The sequence below is a fragment of the Sebastes fasciatus genome, chromosome 1 (genome assembly GCF_043250625.1).
Source record: "Sebastes fasciatus isolate fSebFas1 chromosome 1, fSebFas1.pri, whole genome shotgun sequence".
In the NCBI taxonomy this organism is placed as follows: Eukaryota; Metazoa; Chordata; class Actinopteri; order Perciformes; family Sebastidae; genus Sebastes; species Sebastes fasciatus.
In genome coordinates, this window is record NC_133795.1 from 31,355,097 (window position 1) to 31,371,899 (window position 16,803).

At 40.5% G+C, this 16,803-nt stretch overlaps 1 protein-coding gene across 3 annotated transcripts in view; it reads right to left on the reverse strand.

The window, feature by feature from the left end:
* Positions 1–13,572, reverse strand: part of itga7 (integrin, alpha 7) — a 42,437-nt gene extending 28,865 nt beyond the window's left edge. For all 3 annotated transcript variants that reach the window (XM_074643258.1, XM_074643249.1, XM_074643240.1), the window contains exon 1: positions 13,045–13,572. In XM_074643258.1, coding sequence (XP_074499359.1) covers positions 13,045–13,259 — 215 coding nt within the window. In that variant the 5' untranslated portion in view covers positions 13,260–13,572. The remainder of the gene's footprint in view (positions 1–13,044) is intronic.
* Positions 13,573–16,803: the final 3,231 nt, after the last annotated feature.

Here is a 16,803-nt window from a genome sequence, read left to right on the forward strand (position 1 = left end):
TTAAATGTTCTAGTAGAAGACCCAAATACAGGTATGCACCTGAAAATGAACATAATATGTCCTCTTTAACAGTCTTACATTGGATATCCCATATGAAAACCTTTGTGGCTTATGTTCTATGTGGTGATGCTATCTTGGTGAGCACACCTGAGATCTTTTATCTCAGCGAAGCTCTTTCCCGGTTGAATAAAGGAACATTGTTATATTGTTATTATTATTATTATTATTATTATGTCCTGATGGTCTAAATCAATAGTTCAGTGACTGTGTAATGTTGATTTTGGACCCAACAAAGCATGTGAAAGCTTTTTGAATCAGGGTATTTTGCATGAGTGTGGTTTTGATAAGGGCTGCAACTAATGATTATTTTCATCGTCGATTAATCTGACGATTAGTTTCTTGATTCATAGATTAGTTGTTTGGTCTATAGAATGTCAGAAAAATGGTGAAAAATGTTGATCCGTGTTTCCCAAAGCCCCAGATGACGTCCTCATATGTCTTGTTTTGTCCACAACTCAAAGACATTCAGTTTACTGTCATAGACGAGTAAAGAAACCCGAAAATATTCACATTTAAGAAGCTGGAATCAGAGGATTTTTACTTTTTTTTTCTTAAAAAATTACTTACTTATTAATTGACTATCAAATAGCTGGTGAATAATTTAGTTGATAACTAATCAATGAATCGTTGCAGCTCTAGTTTTGATTGCATCTAGGAATTAGAAATGGTAAACAAGGCCAAATTTATCAGCTGCTGTCGCACAAACAATAACAGTGTGTTATACAACATTGTCAAAACCCCTGAAATTGTGATTTCTAACCCCACCCTCCACTGTCATTAAAATCATCCTTGTTTTTCCAGCTAATCATCACAGACACAAGAGTCACACACAGGAGCCTCATTACACTACCCCACTCATACCCATGTGTTCGTCGAGGGGAGAATGTTTAGTGACCCCAACACTCACCACGATCCTGTCCACCCCTCCCCCATCTAAACCCCATCCATACACACAATCCCATCCTCCTTCACTCCTCCCCCACTCTCAGGAGTCACATCCCTGCGTCCAGCTTCCCATACAGGCACATTGAGAGTGGGAGACAACAATACATCACACATGTAACCAATAATCAGAGCGGCATCCTTTCTCTAAATATCAAGAAAACTGTATAAAGTGGAAAAACAGCTACACCCAAGAGTCCATCTCATCTTAATGAATGACTCACAACCTTAAAACATGATTAAATCCAGCAATGTTCAGCCATTCCTTATACCCTTGCAGCTTGTAAAATCCCATGAAGTCAATTTCCATGCCTATTATAGCAAGATGCATGCTCCTCGATGGGTTGACAAAATTCCCCAACTCTTGGGGAATATTTTATCAACTCATGTTGCTAAAAAACATTTCAAAATCAATTTTTATGCTCCAAATTCCACTGACATTAAGCTAAAAACAAGTCTGCCTTTTCTTTGTTACTGAAATCACCTGGCAATAGCAGCATGTAAACACACCAATACACAGTCAAACAAAACATCTGCAGAGAGGTATTTTGTAAACCCAAGAGAATTCCTGAAATCTGGTTTTGTTTGTTTATGAAAAGAAGACTTTCACTGAAAAAGGAGAAACGCGAGAGCCAGAAGAAAGACTGGGAAGCAGTTCAGACGTTAATGTGACGGCCACACAAGCTCTGTTTGAAAAGGGCCTCAATGTGACAGCACATCATCCAAACAATGCGCTTTAGGGGGCAGAAGTTTTTTCACACTACAGTTTAAGGAGGAACTGAAACTTTTAACAGCCGATACAAACTTTTTTTTAAACCCAACCCTTCCCTGGAATTTTCCAGGCGTGGAGGATCTTTAAAGGCTTATGAAGTTTGTGAAATGTTGAATCAAATACACCCTAAACATTTCCAATATTTAGTGTCAGGACCGTTTCAGTTGATCCCTCGTAATCTGTCTGCTCTCACCCTTTGACATCTGTCCGTCGGAGAGCAGCGTGAGGCTGTTGCTGTATAGATAGTGGCTCTACAGGATCAGCATGGGGGCCAGGGGCTCTTTAGGCCTTCTGTTACCCTGAGGCAAGACTGTGACCTCTGACCTGGACACACAAACACACATACTACATACATGCAAAGGAAAACATGTGCAAGCACGCAGACGTTAATAGAGGCATGAGTGTACAAACGGACCTGAATATTTGCTCATAAACTCACACACACACACACACGTGCAGATACACAGCAGACAACAGAAGGCTGTCCAACAACTGTGTAAACTACGGATCAGCACGCTGACCGCAGCCTGTCCACTCAACGTCGGCTGTGACAATCAGTCTCATAAAGCCGAGCTGTTTCATAAAATGCCCGTACTCGCACCTGACTCCAGTTTGCTGATGGGAAAATGACAGCTGAGAATGAGGTGACCGAGCTGTGAATCATCACATCATGATTTTAACATCTCAACTCTCTCCCACTCGGGACAGAGGAAGAGAAGGGTTGGGTAATGCACAATAAAGGGCAAAAAGAGAGACAGAAACAGCTGCCAGACCATGAGAAACCCCCTTCGGGATATTGCGGTTCACTGCCCACGGACCTGACTCAACTTCCTGCTTAAACGATTTGTTCAAGGACATCACAAAGGCAGTTTCTGTCATTTTAAAACAAAACACAAAAATAGGAAAAACCATTTGAGCTTCTATCCACTGAAAGTATATTTGAGGAAGGAGAAGGGTACAAACACTCGGCTTTCAGAGGACAATGGTAACTCCATCCTCACTTCACATGCATCTTTAACAACCCCTAAGCTCACCACCTGCCCCACTACTGATCAATAAGTGAGCGGTCATTTCCAGGCATGGATGGGGTAACGATTGGCCCCCAGGTCCAAAGTGTAACAAGGAAATAACCCCTATCGTCCCTCCCCTGTTTCTTTTTATCTCCTCCTTCTCTTCTCCTCCCTTATCCACTCACCCATCTATTGATCTGTCTATCTACATCTGGTTCTCAAACTTTGCCTCCATTTCAATTGCTCTTTCTTTCCTATTCTGTCCATTCATCTTTTTGGGAGGGTTGGGACAAGCAGCATGCAACGGATGAACAGCAGAGAAACGCCCTGAACAAGTCTATCACACAGACACGTTCAATAAGTCACACCTGTGATCAATTCAGAGTTTCCAGGTCACCTGACCTGCATGTCTTGTCCTGGAGGAAACTAATCATGTTCATCGTGTGAATGTGTGATAACGGACGCAGTGCTGTCATCGACCAAAGAAATTCTTAGTCGACTAACACTCAATACGATTTTGTCGACTTATCGATAAGTGGATTTTTCGAAAGATCTGTAAAACTGAGTTTCTCCGCAAAGAATCACACAAAAGCACCACTTTAAATCTTGTGTTTACCAGAGATGTGTTCATCGGTTTATTGGAAATAAGTCATTCAGTATATAAAAAGCATAAAAAATGACTAATGGATTAAAGAAATCGTAGTCGACCTTGACCAAAACGACCGATAAGTCCACTAATCGACTAAGATCGGGCAGCTTGGACGCTGAGAAAGAGATACATAGAGAAGAAACAGAGTTAAGAAAGGAAACAGGCGACTGAAAACAAATCTGAAAAGCAAAGAGAACAAAGAGAGGAGAATAATTAGCAAAGACAGAGATTCATTTTCCATAAGGGAGCGGCTACTAATTGCTTCCTTGCCATTCTAGTCATCTCGGCTGCTGTTTGGCTTTCTTTCTACATTAGTAAGATAAAAACGTGTCCATCAATGTATTAAACTTCACTGCAAATCCTTCACAAATGTAGGTATTATTTTATTAGTTTATTTATATCTGCAGACATGGAAAAATATGTGTTTAAGATTTAGTATTGTGTAAAATAAAAAAATATATATATGCTAATATAACCAATGATGTAATTTAGAGTGACTATCAGCATTAGCTTATTTTTTTATAATTTGAGGTTTATTGTTTTATTTTTGCGAAATGTTATTTCAAATCCTCTCAGATTGCATCGTTTAACAACATTTTGTCAGATCATAGTTCATATTACCTCTTATACTAAATTCCGTACAAACAGGTCACATGTTAGCAAGCTAATGTTTTGTCACTTCAGTTTAGAGCTGCAACGATTAAATTAATTGCCAACTATTTTGATAATCGATTAATGGGTCCAAGTCATTTTTTAAGAAAAAATTCTCTGATTCCAGCTTCTTAAATGTGAATATTTTCTGGTTTCTTTACTCTTCTATGACAGTAAACTGAATATCTTTGAGTTGTGGACAAAACAAGACATTTGAGGAGGTCACCTTGGGCTTTGGGAAACACTGATTGACATGTTTCACCATTGTCTGACATTTTATAGACTAGAACTAATTGATTAATCAAGAAAATAATCAACAGATTAATTGACAATGAAAATAATTGTTGGTTACAGCAGCCCTAGATCAGTTAACGTAAGCTGTGCTACAGTTACATCTGGCGTTTACAATATCTAGTAAAAATAATCTCTATGTAAGAACTAGTTTGTGTGTTGAGAAACACATATGCCCGAACTTATGAAGACCTTGTGAATCTCAACAAAATCCACAGATTAATTTAGCAATTCACTTCAACCAGACACAAGATACCAACAATGATGACACATGCTAAGATCCGTGACCCTCTTTAACCCATAAATGTTAGAGGAAGTTAGAAAAGATTAGCAAGTGACAGTGATAACGCAAAGGGCATCTATACTTTTTTTTTTTTTTTGTGTTAGACTCTTTGTATCCAAAGACTTTCCTGCATAATCAATCAGCTAATCTCTTTTAAGAAATACAAACAAAAAGCCTCCACATCTCTTGTAATTTCCTGTTCCTGTCTGCTTCACACGGCTTCTTTCCGATCTCACTATCAGTTCCCAGCAGAGCCGCCATCAGCTGATTGATTAAACTGCGTCAACCCAAGTGAACACACACATAAGCATGGAGACACACACACATATCTAATCAAAGGGGAGGCCTTCCATGATTTATTCATCCTTGCAGCTCCCGACCCCATCACACCCTCGACCCCTCCCCCACATACTGATCAAACCATATTCATAGTGTACTCAAGGTTTAACCTCTGAGTTTTTTTTATCAAATAACATGGAAAGCAAACCTAATAGCAAAGTCAAACACGAGTCATTAACACCACAGATGATAATTATATGTACTAATAATGCAACAAAATGCCAGAAACCATCTCAGGACTTTATCTGCCAACTATCTCTGATGCAGAATCAGCTCCTGCTCCTCCTACACTGCCAACACTTTATCTGCACGTCCTCCATCACATCTAAGTTGTATGTTTCCTTCCTGACTCTGCAGATTGTTCCTCTCCCTCCACTGAGCACGTGGTCCGCTGCAGAGTAATATTCCTGAAAGCTCTCGGCCAAGCAGCGCTGCTTCCCACCGAGCTTTTGTCCCGGCGGCCCAGCGTGGAGGAACGGGAGAATGTTAAATAGACAGAGAGTAAGTGGGAGCTAGTAAAGTGCATTAATCGTATGTGTGTGTGTGTGTGTGTGTGTGCCGGACTGTAAAGCCTATGCCATATACCCTTTGCCCCTTCTGATCTCTCATATAAATAAGCACTGCGACAGCGCGAGGTCCTACATTTACGAGGCTTTCACATGAATGGCCTCTAAAAAAGATTTAGCAACAAGAGAGAGGGAGCAGGAGAAAAATCATGAATTGAATTAGGGAGGGAAAAGGGGGGGAAGGTTCATTCTCAACTCTTAAGCTGAGGCTGAAGAAGCAGCTTTTATTTGGCTATTTTGATGCAAATGAACCCCCAGAAATTCTTCATTGTGTTATGAATGTGTGAGGCAGTTATGCTGGGCCCCATTTACACACATTTATATGTGGATTGAACAAAAGAAATGGTACTGGAAGGTACAGCGGGTATTGTGTTTGACTCATGGAGGCAAAAGCCAAACGCATTTTAACAGCAAAATAAAAGTTAGCAACTATTAAAAAAGAGACTTAAAGTTTAGTTTGACATTTTGGGAAATGCGCTTATTTGCTTTCTTGTTGAGAGTTAGATGAGAAGATCGAGAGCGGTATCGATCTTCTCATCTAACTCTCCACAAGAAAACAAATAAGTGTGTTTTCTTAAAATGTCAAACTATCACTTTAATAAAAAATAAATGGTACCTATTAAGGCTCGGTGATATGGTCAAAATCTATACATCATTTCATATCTCCATAACAATGTATATCACAATATAGCATGTTTTCTGGTAAATCAATAAATACATAGTCTATATGAAATACTGTATACTCCTGTGTGAATTAAATACTTGACAGATAAAACATACAGATTATTTTTTCATTTTAAGAACTTGAGTGCAAAAGGAGCATGAAATTATATATATATATATATAAATTAATTATAGAGAAAAAATAAATAAATATAGACCTAGCCTATATCGTGATCGAAACGATATACAAAAATATATACGATAAACAAACATTTTTCTTTCGTTTATTTGCCCAGCCCTATTTTCTACTGCCCTGTACACTGCTGCTGAGTTTCTTATCTTTTGTATTTGACTTCTCTTGCAATCTCTATAACCTTTTGGAGGTCATCCAAAAATCACTTCCATGCTCCACTCTTGTTTTTTAAGCTGTGTTAATCAAGCCTCCAGTTCAATAAGAGGATTTGTTCGGCTTCAGAAAGCTTTGTTTTAGATTCTTATACTCAGCCAGTGAAACAGAGCTCCAGACTATATGTCTGGGATTATATCAGCTACCTGTGGCTCCACTGGCATTGAGACTCTCCTCAGAAAGGCACCAAAGCAGGTCCATGGTAAACATGAACCTCGCTGCAACCTGGGATTTTCTACTTTCCCTCTGACAGCAATGCAACACAGTCAACTTTACCTCTACCGACATCAACAACCTGATCAATCATGCTCCAATAATGTTGTCAATGTGTGGCTATGCTGCACGCAAAAAAACAAAAAGGCATGGATCGAGGAAAAGACATTGTTATAATATATTAATTTGAAAGTCCAAAAAGAGGAAATTACTGCTACGATTAAAAACATAACACAAAAGGAAGCCTAACAGTTGAGTCATGCTAAAGAATGAGCACAATAGATGTCTGTCAAGGCCAGATAGAGATCCATCACAGATGATTTGTGACCTACGTCAGAATTGCCTTCCCCCACCTTCGTCAACGCACTCTAAAACAGAAAAGACCTGCACATTAAATCAAGCAGCATAGATCAATATAAAGGAAATGACATGAAACTGAAAGTCTTGAGGCTTTCCAGCATACATGTTGGGTACAGTATGATTTACAAGCCTTTGGCAGTGAGCTTAACATTTATATATTCAGAACGCTTCATGCTATATCATGCTGTCATGGGTTTGTTCTAAGTATATTGATGTGTGCGACATTAAAAGCTTGCAGTATGTAGAATCAGCTGATCCTGAATATAGCAGAGCAGCATGGTGTTTTTATGAGCCAGCGGCATGACTCTAGCAATAGACATGAGTGAAGTTGGTTGGTCCAGACTGAACAACTATTGGACAGATTGTCATGAAATGCAGTACAGACGTCCATGGTCCCCAGAGGATGAATCCCAATGACTTTGGTGATCCATTGTGTTTTCATCTAGCGCCACCATCAAGTCAAACATTCATTTGTCCAATACTTTGGTTTATGATTAAATACCGGCAAAACTACTGTCATTCCCATCAGCCTCAGCTGTACTCTGTTTTTAGTGCAAATTATCAAGTAGTGCTAGCATGCTAATGTGCTAACCTAAGATGATAAATGTGGTAAACAGTTTACCTGCTAAACATCAACATGTCAGCATTGTCATTGTGAGCCAGTGGGCAAAAATTGCGTTCTTTCTAACAGCCAGCAGGGGGCGACTCCTCTGGTTGCAAAAAGAGGTCTGATTGTATAGAAGTCAATGAGAACATGAGCCTACTTCTCACTTGATTTATTACCTCAGTAAACATTGTAAAAATTAGTTTATGGTCTCAATCACTAGTTTCAAGTCTTCTTCAATACAGCATGATGTTCATTTAGTAAATGATGGTTCCATTTAGAGTCAAATAGACCAGGAAGCAAAGATGCTGAAGGGTGGGGCTACCTTGCGATTGGCAGATTGCTATCATGGCGTTGTCCGGTCTGGGAGTTGTCTGTGTTTTTGTCTTAGAACTTTAACCCTCTCACAGTGTGTATTCAGGTCATGAAAGTTAATTATAACCTTTTTGGTTGGAAACGTCTTATTCAGCATTCAGTTGTACTTAGCTCCACCATCTCGTGTTTCTTCTGGTTCCAAAAAACCAAGATGGTGATGGCCAAAAAACAAAATGCCGAAGTCGAGGCTTCAAAACGGCAGTCCACAAACCAATGAGTCCTGTCATGGTGACTACGTCCACTTCTTATATACAATCTATGGGTGAGCATGATGCTGATGTTAGCATGAATCTCAATGCAACGCTGTGGCTTAGTGCAGCAGCACTAGCATGGCTACAACCTCTTATGTTGCCAGTCTGCTTCCTCAGAAGTGCTTGTTGGATGATTGAGAAGCTTCAGAAACCCCCCACATCTTTCTGATGTTGGAATTGGGGGGGCTGTGTCCGACCAATCAAAACCAACAATCCAACACATTGATATTCTACTGTTATATGTCAGACTTACTATAGTACAAAAACAAGCAGTAGCTGACTTCAGGGAGATTGACAGTGGTGGGATAAAGCTCGGGGCTTCCTGTCTTAACCAGGCAGTGAACTATTAGCGGAAGCACTTCTCATAGCAGTATAAATAGCAGACGCACACATAACTCAGACTGAAATACCCTATCATCTCATCCTCTGTCTGGCATCAGCAGCAGAAGAAGAAGAAGGCCCCTGAGTTCAGCTTGGGGCCTTCAGGACAACAACAAAAACCAAGAGAGATAATATAGAAAGTTTACAGATGTCTGTGAATCCCGTTTGAAGCTCTTCCTCCCAACATGTCACTGAACAGGATTTCATTACAACACATATGAGATCACTGTGTCACATGGGGTTGACCTTTGCTGCCATACTGAAAAGGCACTGTATGGGTTTTGGGGCAGACACAAGCCAGTACTGAAGAGAAACTGTAAAACTGAACAAAAAGACATTCATTCCATAAACGTGCCAGCTGTATCTGCAGCTGGATGCCGGCCCCCGACATTGTAAGAGCCTTCCTTTGAAAAAATAATGCCCACAACTCCTCTGATGCTTTTAGGGAAAGTACTCCAAAACAGTATGACTAAGCTGATTTCTATTAGCACGTTAACGTCATACAGCCATGAGTAAGCACAGAACAGAGCATCAAAGCGGTAATATCATTTTCACCATTGAATCTGGTGGCACAACACACAATGAGGACAACACAGCATGGCCACAGGCGACAGGCGACAGTAACCCAAACCTTCATGATATGAAGAGAAAAATGAGTCAACAGCATCTCATTACAGCAAGTTTGAGCCAAATTGTTTCAAGACAGTGTATCAGAAGAGCAGAGAAGATAATGGAAACTCTCAGATCTGAACTGCAATAACACAGAGAGGGCACTATCATAAAGCTAATGTGCTATTCAGACAGGAAACATAATTGCTCTGTTGCTTTCTGAATAATACATTTCTCTAACTGAGAGTGCAAGTGTTTTGAACTCCTTCAGTCCTGACGATATCATCATCAAATCATCTGGGATGTACCAGTGACTTTGAGCTCATGATCTGTGTTTTCTCAGGTTTAATGAACCAGCAAATGTACACTCTACACTAGTGGATATTTTATAGGCTGGTTTGATTTGTTTTTTACACTCAGTATATTAAATTTTGATGTCTTTTAAGCCAATATTTGCACACATATATAAAAAGATTTGAATGATATCCCCAACAGAATTGTATTCCTGGCTTTCTGCAGAGTCACTGGTCATAATCAGTATCTTTATGATAGCAATGTAGCAGCTTCACTCGACTTTAAGGAGCTTTACGGCAGTTTCAGCTCATTGTTTAGCTGTTTTGGTTCATTCTCAACGCTGCCATAGCATCATTCAGCGGAAAAGCCCTAAAAAACTGCACACTGACTAGCCTAACTGTCTGGTTTGGCACCAACCAGCAGACAGACACAGTTAGCCGTTAGGCTAGCTGTTGAACACAGTGGAGCAGATAGCAGCTAAAGAGCCTGATAGCTAACGTCATATACCTCAGGAGCTCGGGTTTTGAAGTTAGAGTAAAGATACTGGTATCAAACTAGAAAACCTACGGAATCCATTGGTACTAACCATGTCATGCTAGCTTGTCGTGAAGGACGCTAAATAACGCTCCAAAGTTAGGCTAAATTTTGGCGAGTGAAAAACTATCATGGCCATTTTCACATTGGTCCCTTGATCTATTTCCACATACTGGGGTCCATAAACAGTCTTGGTATTACATAAATTGGGTATCACTGTAAAGCTGAGACTCTTGTGGATTCATGAACCCAATTGTATTCATGTGTGATGATGTTAGTCCCCATAGTAGCCATTTCATATAGTGAAACCATTTCTTTTAAATTTGACCTCACCGTATAAAATGACCTGTGGTGACCTCTAGGATATTACCCAATCCCAGCATGGCTTTTACTATGGTGTTCTTCAAGGTCTTGGTGTCTTAATGTGGTATTTTGGAGGGATTATTGATAATTTTTTTCAATTCTTTAGTGGTAAAAAATTGTCAAATTTAGCACCAAATCTGTGTTACAAAATGGTATCAACCCAGAAATTGCTGCAGCAGCTCATGAGACATAATAGAGCATGGGGATTACCATCATATACTTTGATCATAAGGTTCTTAACCTTTGGGGTCTTTTACAATTTATTTTAATCAATTAATAAATTCATTTTTATTTCTGATTTATGACAACAACTTGACACACAGTGCTGAGCTGCATCTCAAATTGATCTTCAGGTTCCCAGCATTTAAATGATGTAAACCACTTCTATGTGACATATACTGTTGACCTGCCATCTCCCCCTAAAGACCCCCTGATCTTCTTACTCCTTCTTACCTAGTATTCTGAAACAATGCAGTATCACAAAGCTGAAAACAGGACTGTATCAGCTCATGAAACGCTGACGTGTTTGGAGATGTTGTTTGTTTTCAGAGGACAAAAACCTTCATGTTAGGAAACTGAATAATAATGACCTCAGAATTTCTAGAATCCTGACTACAGCCTTGCAGGTCATCAAGATACAGTAGACGGGGATGAAATCATTATAAAGTCATCTAGATGTGATGTCACAGCATACTGGAAACAGCATTATTCATCCCACTCTATTCCAGTAGGTGCATCACATCAGCACATCGGGTCAGTTTATTGACTGTCTCCTCTTGGTGCAACATGGGCATTTTCTCAGGAGTCCTGCCTGCCTCTATTGCAGTAGTAAGCAATGCAATACTTTAAGCTCATAGTCCTTTTTTAAAATAAGTTTCCAGGAATGCTGCTGCTGGACAGTGAGCAGGTTTCAGAGGGGTGACTGTCTCTGTGTCTGTGTGAATGCTGATGTCATTCCCCTGGTCTTACCAGGCGACAGGGTGACTCCAGCCCGAGTAAACTGAGCAGCCAACGGTTAAATATGGAGCTCCAAAACAGGGACCTGTAGTAAATGAACTCCCTCATATAGGTTATATTCAGAGGTGGGAAATAGTTAAGTGTAGTACTTAAGTTTGAGCTGTACTTTACTAAAGTATTTCAATTTTATACAACTTTATACTTCTACAACACTACATTTCAGAGGGGAACACTGTACTTTTTGCTCCACTACATTCAGTTACTTTGCAAAAGAGTTTTACATAAAAACATATAGGCTACTGCATGATGATTTTATAAAATATCATGTCATAGATTAAACTCTGAGTTCTACCACAACCGAACTAACAAAAATGCATCCAATCAATCCAATATTATAATATAAAAGCATGTACAGTATAACACTCACAGGGGGCATTTATCTGCACTACAAATCCTTTTACTTTACTTTTTTTAAAGTTTGAATTAACTTGTAATTGAGTATTTTTACATTTTTGTAGTAGATCTAAATACTTCTTCCACCACTGATTATATTCATGTATCACATTTCTGTGCATTGTGCTTAAGTCTTAATGCTCTTTTGCTGGAAATGTTTGACAAAAACCTTTGAAGTTGTGAACTTATAGGAACGTTTTTTTAACTATGCCAACTGAATTTGTAGTGGAAAATACAGTACAGACCTCCGTCAGACCTATATCCTATAGATATATTACAAATCTGTTCTCTCTGGCACCTCGTCAGATGAAATATTAATCGCAACCTCTCACTTGAGGAGAGGTAAATTAAGGCCGTCTCTTATTAACCGTCATGCAGTAAACATTTCTAAAGATTTACTAGTATAATTTATTCATGATTACTGGAGGACGGGAACAGGGCTTATGGGTGTTCCAGTCACACTGAAAGACACAGCAAAACAGCTGTTGGCAAACACATCAGAGAACAAACATGGTCACGTAGATGAGCAAACACACACACACACACACACACTGTAGGACACATTAGTATCTCCACTCCCCTTGTGTGGAGTCAGCATCAGACCTGAACTGTTGTGGAAAAAATCACTTAAAAACCCTTTTTTCTTGCCAGCTGATTCAGCACAAGCCTACTCATCCACTCTCCACTTGCTGTAAATCACCATCTATCAAGCTCAGGCTGCTCTTGCTGTGCATGCAGCACATAAACATGCTAAAACTCCTGCACCCAGTTACACCACAGTTATGAGTGCAACAATGATTTAGCAAATCTGAGGACTGGTGCAGCATAGAAATGCTGACTGTAGCAGCCGCACAACTCAAAATTTAAAGCTTTTAACTGCCCTAAAAAAATGAACATTCACTGTGTAGTGAACATTTTGCATGGGGAACAGGTGCAGATACCACACATTTAAACTGTGAGGTGCAGCAAAAAGTCAAAAAGGACACACAAGAGCAGTGTGCCGCATTCACCCACTCACCAGCTCTGAGGCTCTGGGGTAAGCTGATGGTGAAGTGCTAGAGAGAAACCAAAAAAGGTGCCACTGTCTCCCAACTTGTGCAGTGTGTGAGTAGTATCCAGGTTAAAGCCCCACACTTGGCTGCTTGAAAGGGTCAACAGAGCCCAGAGGAGCCAACGATGAGAGGAACAAGATGAGAGGGAGACAGTGTTCCCATGTCCCACCGGGGCTGCCATGGCAGGGTGCAGGTTCCTCTTAGCAGCAGAGCAAGTTCAGTTCAAGAAGAGAACAGGGATGAATCCTTTATAGAGATAAAAAGAGAGCAAATCCTGTGTAGTCTCCTCTCTCCTCTGTGGATGCCTCCCTTGTTTCCAATCCTCTTTTCTCTTTCCTCCCTCACTCTGATCGTGCTGCCTCTCAACTCCGTTTGCTGCTGTCAGTCTGAAGAGCAGGCTGTGAAAATGTGGCCGCCACTCGCATATGTGTGTGTGTGTGTGTGTGTTTCTCTCAATGCATGTGCGCCTCCCCCTCCTCTATGCTCAGAGGGAGACAGAGGACAAGTGCCTTGAATAGCCCGCTCACTCCTCCCCCTCCCCTCTCTCTCTCTCTCTGTCCCACCCTCCCTCCTCTCCTCTCCCTCAGCTGACATCAACACTCAAGGGACTGCTGCCAAAATACCAGGCAAGGTTGTCAAGATACTTGGAGGCTATTGAATAGACAGAGAGAGAGACAGAGAGGGTGAAAAGACAGCAGACTGTTTTATCTGTTGGAGTTCACACGGTCCAAAGTGTCTCTTTCTGTGGCCACTCGGTGCTGCAGATGCTTGTAGATCAGAGGAGCGTATAAAGGGGAAAACCTGAGGTACAGTCTTGGAAGTTAAAAAGCTATACACAGATGATAAAAGGTCTAAAGGGTTGGGGTGTTTTTTTTTACTCTGAGCTTGAAAGCCATGACGTCCGACTCAATCTGCAATGAATGGGAGACAAAAGGGGCTGAAATGTGCACAGTGACCCAGGAAACTTTATTACAGACCTTTAGCTCGTCTGGAAAGGGAGAGTGGGGGAAATGTATGTGCTGTGACAGAGCAATGAGACATAATCAGGAAAATTGCAGGACTCAAACAAAGCACATCAACTTTGTTTCTTCATTGATATGAATTATGAGAAGGGCTGTCCAAATTAACCCGATAATAATGCGTTAACGCAAATTCATTTTAATGCCACACGTTTCTTTAATGCATTAGCACAGCTTGGATTTTTAGGTTGTAGCGGTCTCAGTTTTAAAGCGTGGGGATACTGGTGTCATGAAACTAGAAAGCCTAATGAATCCACTGTACCAACCATGTACTAGCTTGTCACAAAAGAAATAACGCTCTAAACTTACGCAAAATTTTGGCGAGGAAAAACTGGCATGGCAATTTTCAATGGGGTCCCTTGACCTCTGACCTCAAGATATGTGAATGAAAATGGGTTCTATTGGTACCCACGAGTCTCCCCTTTACAGGCATGTCCACTTTATGATAATGCATAATGCAGTTTGGGGCAAGTCATAGTCGAGTCAGCACACTGACACACTGACAGCTGTTCTTGTCTGTTGGGCTTGAGTTTGCCATGTTATGATTTGAGCATATTTTTTATGCTAAATGCGGTACCTGTGAGGGTTTCTGGACAATATATGTCATTGTTTTGTGTTGTTAATTGATTTCCAATAATAAATATTTACATACATTTGCGTAAAGCAAGCATATTTGCCCACTCCCATGTTGATAAGAGTATTAAATACTTGACAAATCTCCCTTTAAGGTACATTTTGAACAGATAAAAATGATAATCATGCGATTAATTGAGATTAAATATTTTAATCTATTGACAGCCCTAATTATAAGGGTTTTACCCCAATGGCTTTCCATACAAGTAGCTCAGACAAGCAACATAATGTCAGCCCACCTCAGTCATGACCTCTCACCTACAGCTGCTGTTTTAACCAGCTGATTTCGGTTTCTCTTGAGTTAATCTGTGTGCAGCTGTCAGTGTGTCACCTCAACTGTTCCACACTATAAACCTCACACACACAACAGTTGCACACCGACCTTGTGAGAAAATGAAATACTTTGGTGCGTCACCTCCTCAGTTAGGAAGGGTTGATGTAAAATGGGGTGATGGAGAAAAAACATTTGTTAAGAGGGATTTGAATTCAGATCTTATTCAGCCAGTGAGGTTTTATAGGTAGGTCATACAGGGGAGGAGGTGATATGAGAATATCAAAATAAAGACATTGATTTTATATTGATTACAGAGGTTGGGACACACTGCACGACCACAACACATGAAAATGCACCCAATGACCAGAATGTACTCGACAACCCAGCTGTGAGTCTCTGAGTTAAAGGGATAGTTTGGGTGCTTTGAAGTGGGGTTGTATGAGGTACTTATCCATAGTAGGTGTACAGTAGATGTACAGTCTGGGTGTCCCCAGCACCGAGAAACAGACAGGAGTAATGGCAAAGCAATACAGTGTTGTGAACGGAGACAGCAGAAAAGCGTATTTTAGCCACTAAAAGAAAGGTTCAAAACACTAAACACTAAAAACACGGACATTAGCATCGCCCTAGCTCCCTTGACAAAAAGCCAATGGGATTTATCCATTGGCTTTTGTATCATTGCAGAAAATAAGCTCTGTGGCAAACAAACGTTTATGATACTTAAATGTTTTGTACAGTAAGATATGCCCCGTCCGTCTCGTACCGACGCTCAAGGGTGCCTTGTGTGTAGGTCTCGAACGCAGACGGCCGGAAAAAAGCGTTGGTATTTGACGCCCTGGGAGTGACATTGGGCTGGTGAATGACATCAGCTGACAGGAAGTAAACATGGAACCAAGCTGTTGTCTAGCAACGCAATAGAGTGCTGCAGGAATGAGTCCTAAAACCCGGAAATGAGTCAGCATTTTAGTACTTCCGGTTCCCTCGTGTGGAAGTCAATGGGTTTTTTGAATGGGTTTTTAGTTAGATGCCTCAAATAAGGTCTGTGGTTAACACAAGCTTAAGAGATTTTAACGTTTTGTTCTATGATATAAAATACGTCAACACTTGTGGAAATGTGTCTTAAAAAAGGCGAATGCTAACAAGTGGCTAAATGAGACTACTAAACGTCACCACACCAACTTGTCCCCCTTTACAGCCTCGTTGTGTATACTCACGTTCACGTGACCGTGTTGTAGTTCGTCTATAGCCTAATGTTAGCTTTTCACTCCTGGCGATTGCAATCACACTTAAAAAATCATAAAAGTGGCATTCATTTGTGGAGATTATTTTACGGAACAAAACCTGTGTTTTCCACAGATCTTATTTTCTGCAGTAATCCAAAACTCAATGGGAAAACCCCATTGGCTATTTGCCGCGGGAATCCGTGCGATTCAAACATTCGCTGGTTGGCCTCCAAAAATACAGCATCCCTGCACCACTCTATTCCATTGACTTCAGACAGAGGGTAAATACAGGTATATTCAGGCAGACAGTATGAGGAAAATAAAGTTTTTTTTAAAACATGTTCTCGTAGAAACACAAAATAAAAGTACAAACCTTATAATGAGCATTCTTTAAGGAGGTTTAAACTGACCTAAGATTAGTGTCTCTGAGCACTATCATCAGCACCAGGTTACTGTAAGGATGAGCTCCTCTCATGTGATCTGGCTGGCATTATGAACCAGCTTCTGGTGTCAAACACTCTCTGCCCCCTACTGCCCTTAGGTGGTATTTAAAGCTTGTCTGTACAACATTCATGG